Below are 9,827 nucleotides of genomic sequence, written 5' to 3' on the forward strand. Positions count from 1 at the left end.
AGGAGAAATGAGGATATCAAGAACCCAGAATTTGCATTCAGATTCTCAGGAGGCTAAAATGAATATGGACAATCATGAATGATGACGTTGAGAGATTACAGATTTGAACAAGAACTGCCAACTTCAACAGAAAATATAAGAATATCAGGGATAGACTTCTGCCCACTCCACCCAGGCTCGCTGGCCGGAAACGTTCCGTGTTACCAGAGTCCTGCTTCTCTGGATGGAATCCAGACACTGCCAAAATGCCGGCTTACCACTTTTCTCTCATGGACCCTGACACCAAGCTTGTTGGCAACATGGCGTTGCTGTCCCTCAGAAGTCAGTTCAAAGGACCTGCGCACCACAAGACAAAAGACACAGATATTGTGGATGAAGCCATCTATTACTTCAAGGCCAATGTCTTCTTCAAGAACTATGAAATTAAGATTGAAGCAGACAGAACCTTGATTTACACCACACTCTACGTCTCTGAGTGTCTAAAGAAACTTCAGAAGTGCAATTCCAGGAGCCAAGGCGAGAAAGAAATGTACAGGCTTGGAATCAGAAACTTCCCCATTCCTGGAGAAGCTGGCTTTCCCCTCAATGCCATTTATGCCAAACCTGCGAACAAACAGGAGTGTGAAGTGATGCGGGCATACCTACAGCAGCTGATGCAGGAGACTGGACTGTGGCTCTGTGAGAAAGTTTTTGACCCTCAGAATGATAAACACAGCAAGTGGTGGACTTGCTTTGTGAAGAGACAGTTCATGAACAAGAGTCTCTCGGGACCTGGGCAGTGAGTGGAGCCCGGGGAAGCATCACATCAAAGGTGTATACAGTTCTTTGTGTACATTCATAATGGATCATGAAGTGAGGAGCGATTGTGTCTTTGTTGGACAAGCTCTTGATCAAGAATTGTGGGGGGTGGGTGTTGGGTGATCTGAATTTTCAGCGATTTCAGGCTGGTACTTAATATGTAATAAACGTCATTGCTTATCTTAGACATTGAATTAAAACATTTTTGAGATAAAAAAGGAATATCAGGAACACACAACCATTATAAGGCCAATCCAAGTACTCCATATTGCTTCCAAAATTCCAGTTTATCTTAGTATTATTCCTTTAACTAACCTTCAACAGCTGGGAAGAAATTGGCATCCCTTAGGCAAGAAGGAAGAAGAGTTTATAGAGTACATTGTAGTGGGTCAAGCAGTAACTATATTACTATCTGCAACATAGAAAAATCAACTGCAGGAGAGTGAAGATCTATTTTAGAGATGTACTTTTTTAGTTTAATGTGAGTTTCTTTGTATGCAGTATCCTGGCATTTATTCACAGCAAATGAAAAGGTGTTTCCTAGATTGCATAGGAGGTTGCCATGAATCATGGTGCACCTAATTTCTAGTTATCTCTCCCATGCAATGGAGGATGATAAAAATAAGACCTGGTTGACCAATATGTATTCATGTATTCAATGGTCAAAGACTCTGGGCACAGAGTAGGGTTAGGGTTATAGGTCTGCGTCATTAGGTTATTACATTCTGAAGCCAGCAGTTTTGGATTTCAGAATCATGCTTGTGAAAATTTCCTAATGGGATAATACTCCATCGTCTTCCCCCCACACCTCTGGCTGTGTGTGTTTATGTGTGATGTATGCATGTATATGTATTTGTGTGTATACTTGTAGGCAAGAGGCGGAGTCTGGTGTTTTATTTCACTACACCTTATTCCCATAAGACAAACTATTTCTAAACATTGATCACCTTTTATCTCTTCCCTCTAAGATTATCAAAAATAGCTCTATCCATGAATATAAAGTTGAGAATTCCTTGAACTAAACGTTGATGAAGGTTAAGGTATGAAACAGAGTACCTCACCAAGGGCAAAGAAAAGGTTGATTTCTCCATACTAGTTTTGTTTGTTCTCATTTATTTGTTTGCTTAATTTTCTGTTTAAAAACAAGTTATATTTAAATTTTTTATCTTTCATTTTCATGCCCTGTTTCCAATACTACTCATGGACATCTAATATAGAATCTTCAAAGTTGAAAATTAACAGGCACTACAGTGTAAAAGAATTAATTTGAGTTCATCCATATTACAAAACTGGATATAGATATTCTTTATTAAACATGGATAAAGATATTCAGCTTTGATTTCTGAGAGAAGCAGTTTTTTCTGTTGCGTCCATTCATATCAGACTTTTTCTTTCTTTCTTTCTTTCTTTCTTTCTTTCTTTATCTCTCTCTCTCTCTCTCTCTCTCTCTCTCTCTCTCTTTCTTTCTTTCTTTTTGTTTTTCGAGACAGAGTTTCTCTGTGGCTTTAGAGCCTGTCCTGGAACTAGCTCTTGTAGACCAGGCTGGCCTCGAACTCACAGAGATCCATCTGCCTCTGCCTCCTGAGTGCTGGGATTAAAGGCGTGTGCCACCACCGCCCAGCAGACTTTATCTTTCTTATTAGTCAATTGCAAGATGGTTCTTAAGAGCTATTTGTCTGACACTATGAACAATTTTATGTAAGTTTAGCTTTGCAAAATTATTTTCTATTATTACTGATATAGGAATTCTACCATTCTGTATTCTATGTAAATGTACTGAATGTAATATATGTACTGGGTGGTCTTTGAATAAATAATATAGTTAATATAAAGTTGACAATGAGGATATTTTCCTAAATTTTGCAAGAGGAAACACAATAATTTTACTTAGATAAATATGCTACCATGCATGTTCAATCCAAATGCCTTTCAAGGATCAATAAATACATGAGGTAACAATCAGTCTGAATTAAATACAGCATAATTGGATGCTGAAAAATAGTATTACTAATTTTGATATAATAGTCAGAAAGGCTATTAAGAAAACATAATTAGGTAAAAGAGTGGTGTGAGAGATGTATCTCTGCAACTTACTGAACAGAAAGAGATTCTAGAACTGTGAATGTAGTCCCTATTAGGAGGAAGTGTTTGTCATATTCAAATAGCAGCAAGAAATGCAAGTAGCTGAAATATAGGGAGTAGTGAGGAAGCCAGGAAGAGTAGATAAGAACAGAGAAGCAGTCAAGAAATAGACCTTAGGTGTAATTTTCCTTAGCTAAAATTATCATTTTAATCAGCATTTCCAGAATCTAATTATAATATCCCATTAGACTCTCCATCTCAGAACTTCCTTAGCTTTGTCTTTGTCATCCTTTCTTTCTATGCTTAAATATTTGTGCCCTCATCCATTAGTTCATTGAAGCATTAATCTCCAACCTGAAAATATTTCAAGGTGGGACACTTGGGAGGTAATTGGTTTTAAAAGGTGACGATCTCATGGTGGAATTAGTATAATTGTAATAAGATAAAAAAAACCAGACTTTTCAGCCTCATGACAGTATATTAAGTCTGCAAACCAGAGAGAGAACCCTCCACAGACAAAAATAAAATCTAGGGACACTTTGATCTGAGATTTTCAGCCTCCAGAAACTAAGGCATCTCATCTCTAGCCTTTACTGTGTAGATACGTTTAATCATGTCATCTCACTCAACATGCTTAGGATTACTGTGTCTGTGAAAAGAATTAGGAAGAGGACTGGAGACAAGGTTACAGTGGTTAAGAAAACTTGCTGCTCTTGCACGGAACCTGGATTCCATTCTCAGTACCCACATGGCTGCTCACAACCATCTGTAATTCCAGTTCCAGGATATCTAATGTCTTCTTCTGGCCTTCATGGGTACTACATGTATGTGGAACACACACACACACACACACACACAAACACACACACACACACACATATGTATATATATATATATATGTATATATATATATCCATTCAAAGCACTCATACACTGAAAATAAATAATCTAAAAAACTTAGGAATAAGTATATTTGTCAGGAGAATTTACATATATTTTATTGATTTTTTTCATTTTTCAGTAAATTACTAGTGAAAAAGATGTAAAAGAGTGCTACAAATAATTTAAATGTTGAAATAATATTCAAAATACAACCATTAAACTATTATCTTTAGTAATGAACACAAAGTAAAATATGAAAATATATACTCCATAGTAACTATACTTATAGCTCATGAGAAAAAAATGCATCAGCTTGGTCTTTTCAGTGGATAGCTACTCTGGGTTCACAGTGAGATCACCTTGAAAATTTGGATGATATAACTAATATTTTTTGTTTTCTCTCTTTTGTTTGAGTTTATGGTTTCACTCTGTAGCCTACACTAATATGGAATTCACTATGCAACCCAGATTTATCTCAAATTTATGGCAATCCTATCCTCTACTTCTTATATGCTGAATCTTTTCATTTGAGCCATTTAGTCCAGTTTAAATAATGGGCCAGGCAGTCGTGGCACACACCTTTAATCCCAGTACCCGGGAGACAGAGACAGGTGATTATCTGTGAGTTTGAGGTCAGCTTTGTCCACAGAGTGAGTTTTAGGACAGGTTCTAAAGCTATACATAGAAACTTTATCTTGAACAACCAAATAAAAAAAGAATAACAAATGGTTCTTAAATCCTAACAACACTAGTGAGATTAATATCTTCAGTAGAATCTAAAGTGGAAATAAAGTTGAAAAAATAGGTATCTAAACCAAGGAAATCTCTATCCCTTATTTACACGAGGCAAATATAATATTGGATGAAATAGCTTCTTACTTGATAAATCTACTCCCCATATTTTGCCTCTCTATGTCCCTCCCTGCCATTGATGACAAATGTGTAACATTGGTTAATTCTGAGCTTTCCCCTTACTGCCATTTACAATGAATTTGGCTGGTGATTGGATAAACTGATTATTTTATATGAATCTCTTTTTGGTCTTTTTGAGACAAGTTCTCTCTGTTATGCAGCTTTAGAATTCCTGGTATTCACTATGTAGACTAGATTGGCCTCAAACTCACAGAGATAGGCCTGCCTCCAGATTGCTGGTATTAAAGGAGTGCCCCACTACAACTCTGTATACTATATAAATTTTGAACAAAGCTAGAAACCATGCAAGTTAGATTTACCAATACCAAATAACATTGAGCTGTGAAGTTGATTATGCTTCTCAAATCTCTTTATTTTCAGTTTGATAATATCCTTGATTACTTTTAGGGATAACCATTGTTTTTATTGTCATTATGTCTTATTTAAGAAAAAGAATTTCAAACATATAGAAAACAAAAGCATTTGCTTTACTACAAAATGCCGAAGAGTCATCATAAAATATTTCAAGAGATCTTTGTGTAGTTTAATCACATTCTAATATGGAGATTATGATAAAAATATTACTATAGCAAATCAATATTAATGCCATCTGGACTCTTTCATCCTAACCTAAGCTAGGAATTTGAACTACTTATTTCTAAGCTCCACAATGGTTCTTGAATGTCAAGTGTACTCTTCTAATCAATAACTTAAGTCTTGATCAGGTTCAATGAGCTGGTGATATTGAATGAAAAGGTCAAGTCAAGCTACACCTTTCCCATTATAACAACTCACTCAAACTTTCATTAACTGAGCCATGTGCTCCTTCCAAGAGAATGCTTATGAGTGAGAAAAGGAGTATTGACCTAAGTATATTATATTATGGTCTCTAAAACTGTTTAGGAATGGTAATTAATTATAGGAGTAAGGTACATGGCAGCTGATTGATTATGTAAATGCATTTTCTACTCTTTAATAACAAACAAATTATTAAAAGAATCTGAAAACTCTTTATTAAATGGCCAGGTAGATAAAATCCAGCTTTTACTGCCCACATGGTCTGTCACAACTTGTTTACCCTGGTGATGAAAGGGAAAAGCAGTTACAGAGAAGGTGTAAAAGAATGAGTGTGACTGTGTTTCAATTATTATACTTTTTCTAGCAACAGGTGGTAGTGGGATGCATTGCAGTTTTGTTGACTCTGAATTAGTGCCATAAAATATGTTATTTGTTTAATACATGCACAAATATATGTATGCTTACATTTCAAAATAAATTTTAGCATGTCATTCAGATAGTTGAACTTTCAAAATTAATTCCATTGGGTCATTCAGAAAATTGAACACAGCAAATTTAATCTGGAAGAGACATCAGAGCATTTGGTTTGCATTTTGAAAAATGTAATGCACATTTCCCAATCTGACAGTTACATACATATACCAGTGGCTCACTTATTATCTGGGGTAAAGCAAATCTATCCCCTAAATCACTCAAATCTATTGATATAGGGGAGAATTACAACCTTCCAGTCACAAGTTTATGCTTCATAGAAACAAGAATAAAATGTTTTCATATATTATTGAAGTTTTGAAGAATTTCTACTGTAATATATATGCTTAGAACATAAAATAGCTGAGTTTATGCTTCTTGTCTGTGTTTGACCAGGTAATCCTAGTGGGTATATAATCAACCCCAGACATTGCCATGTATTTTAAAGCTACTGAACAATGCATGACTTCAAAAATGATATTTGTACTACAAATATTTCTTCTAAGACTTCTGGTACAATTTTAATTCAGGAATCATGTTTACAGATGCTAGCATAGATTTTAATAACTGTGAATATAAATAATATATATCTTTAATAGTTTCTATAGAGAAAGAAAATACTAACCTAAAATGAAAACCCATAAGATGTTCTGATTAAATTAATTTGACAAGTTTATGAATATGAAGCATAACATCCCCATTTTCTGACATTATATAACATTTACACGTAAAGATAGATTCACTGGTATTTTTTGACAAATTACAAAAATTGACTTGTGGGAAGTAAAAGGAAATTTTATCAACTTTTAATATAATGCTTTCAGCAATATAAATAATAATAGTAAATATAATAATAATAATAAATAGTTTCAGCAACAACTTAAAAACAAAAGTGATATTTTAGGCTATTATATTACTGAAATCATTATAAAATAGTCTCCAACATACTTATGATATATTTGATATTATAAAATGCTGTTTATAAAAATCTGATTATAATTTTCATCTTAAACCAAACACTAATGTATTGATTTATTCTACAAACAATAGTTATTTTCAAAACTTGTATTTATCTGAAAGATTAGGAAAGATAAGCCAAAACTAAGAAGAAGAAAGAAATAGTGAAGACATTTTTTTTTAAAAAAAGTTGTGTTTAAATAAATAAACTTTTTGTAATTTTCTATGAAATGATCACTAAAGACATATACAAACAAGAAGTAAATAATATAATAAGGAAGAAGTTGGATAAGAAGTGGCTTTAATGGAAGGAGACATGATTAAATCGAAAAATGTTATGAGACAGGAAAAATAGCTCACCAGTGAAGAAGGATACATATCTTTCTTACAGAGGACCTGATCTTGGTTCCCAGTTCCCACAAACACTTGTAAGTCCAGGTACATGGGAGCTGGTACCCTCTTCTTGCCAGTGCAGACAATGACACCTATGCATTTACCTCTGTACATAAACACCTAATAAAACTAAGAATATTATATTTATTATAAAATATAATAAAATTGGGATTATTCAAACATAAAGTTTGATGAAATGACTAGGAAACATGAATGAGGAGTAAAAGATGCTCAAAGCATTTAGGTATGATTTTTTTTATTTTAAGTAACATTCATTCTTTATAATTCACAGATGATACTGTCACACATAACTGAATATTTACCTTATAAAATATAAAGAGACATACCTAATGATCTGATTATATTTTTAAGTCAAATATGGAATTAAATATGAATATTATACCTTAGGTGTCTCATTTAGAGTAATAAAATTCATGGAAAAACATAAATATCCAAAACAAATATGACAATTTAAAATAAAGTGATCACTTTATATACCTTTAACAGTTAATAATTAGCTTAGTTAATATTCTATTGTTGTAATATAACAGCAGAATCAGCATAATTTATCAAAGAAAGTGTTTAATATGGCTTAAAGTTTCAGAGGTTTAGAGTGCATGATAATGGAATGATGGAACAGCTGAGAGTTTACATATTGATCCACCACCATGAGGTAGATAGAAAGAATACTGGGAATTGCAGGAACCTTTTGAATCTTCAAAATTCATCTCCAGTGACACACCTCCTTCAACAAGCCTAGCCCTTTCAATCCCTTCCAAATAGTCCCCACAAATTGGGGACTAGTATATTCAAATAAATAAACATATAAGAGTCATTCTCATTCAGATCACCATCATAATGTAAACAAATTAAATTCCTCATTAGAAGATATTATTGAAGCAATGAGATGGGCTATTTAACCACTGTAGTTGGTGGGTGGTTCCTAAAAATGAGTCACACTCAAGTATCATGCAATAACCAACTTTACTCAGAGTATCAGGCCATTTATACTCAACTCTGTGGAATAATAAGAATGATATGAGTAAAGTTCTAACTACAATGACTAGGCACAAGTGGCCTGAACAAACAAACAAACAAATGTATTTTTCCATGAAGGTATATGCATGACAATAGCTGAAATAAACTATTCTTATACATTACCTCTAGGAGAAGCACAAAAACACATACCAGGAACAATTCTGTGTTTTGAAGAAAATGTGGTCATGATGGAGGAGAGTTATCTGTCTATGTTACTTTCATTGGTTTATTAATAAAGAAAACTGCCTTGGCCCTTTAAGAGAACAGAAAATTAGTTAGGCAGAATAGACAGAACAGAATTCTGGGAGAGTTGGGGAAACGCTTCAGGCAGTCACCATAGTGAGTCACCATGATTCTCCTCTCTGAGATGGACACAGGTTAAGATCTCTCCTGGTAAGCCACACCTCGTGTTGCTACATGGATTACTAAATATGGGTTAAAGGAAGATGTGAGAATTAACCAATAAGAGGCTACAGATAATGGGCCAGGCAGTGTTTAAAAGAATACAGTTTCCGTGTAATTATTTCGGGTGTAAAGCTAGCCGGCAGCCGGGTGGCAGGACGCAGCCCAGCCGCTCCCTTCTACAAGGTCACAAGACTCTTATCTTGTTTTCTTGGAGTTTTATCAAAAGCACTCAAAATTATCACTTGACTTCATTCTTGTACTGTGTTCTAACAATGGGCTAGAGAAATAATGGCTCAAACTTTTAGTTGCTGCATATATTGAGCAGTTCACTGCTACCCATAACTCTAGATCCAGAAAACTAATGCTCACTCCTAACCTTTAGGGCACCTGCATTCATGTATACACACACACCCTTAAAAATAAAATGTTCTTTAAAATATATTTTTTAAAAAACTAAGTAATTAGATTCTTAAAAATTAGATGTGTAAGACTTACAAGAAACATCATTCAAAGAAAAAAGCATGTGATATTTAAATGAGCTGGATGAGGAGGTTGTATGTATCTGACAAAGTAAATGAGAAGATAATGAAACAATATGTAATATTTTATAAAATAAAATTTCATGTGTAGAGAGTCCATAGGAACAGATGATAAATTTCAAAATTCATAAATCTCACATAATAATCCTAAAATTGTATAGCACTAAAATTTATATTGAATTGAATTGGATAAAAAATATTAAATAAAACTTTTACAGAATATATTCTGACTACTGTTTCCCCTCCCCCAACTCCTTCTAGCTCCTTCCCACCTACAATCCTCATCCACACCCTTTCTGTCTCTCCTTAGAACACAAACAAGCATCTAAGGAAAAATAATAAAACAAAATGCAATAAGATCAAGCAAAATCAAACAAATCATAATATGACAAAACAAATAAATAAGAAAAAGTCAAATAAAAAGCACTAGAAATGCACACAGGCACAGAAACACACACAATAAAACCCAGAACTGGAAACTATAGTATATTCATAAAGGACCTGTAAGGTTAAAAAAAAAAAAAACAGCCCCCAAGCCAGGCAGTGGTGGCG

The 9,827-nt window shown here is 34.0% G+C and overlaps 1 protein-coding gene across 1 annotated transcript; it reads left to right on the forward strand.

Moving 5' to 3' along the window:
• The first annotated feature begins 245 nt into the window (after positions 1-245).
• On the forward strand, positions 246-782 carry LOC119805480 (actin-related protein 2/3 complex subunit 3-like). Its single transcript, XM_038317446.1, has one exon. The coding sequence runs from the start codon at positions 246-248 to the stop codon at positions 780-782; it is 537 nt and encodes a 178-aa protein (XP_038173374.1).
• Positions 783-9,827: the final 9,045 nt, after the last annotated feature.

Source organism: Arvicola amphibius, chromosome X (genome assembly GCF_903992535.2).
Source record: "Arvicola amphibius chromosome X, mArvAmp1.2, whole genome shotgun sequence".
Classification (NCBI taxonomy): Eukaryota; Metazoa; Chordata; class Mammalia; order Rodentia; family Cricetidae; genus Arvicola; species Arvicola amphibius.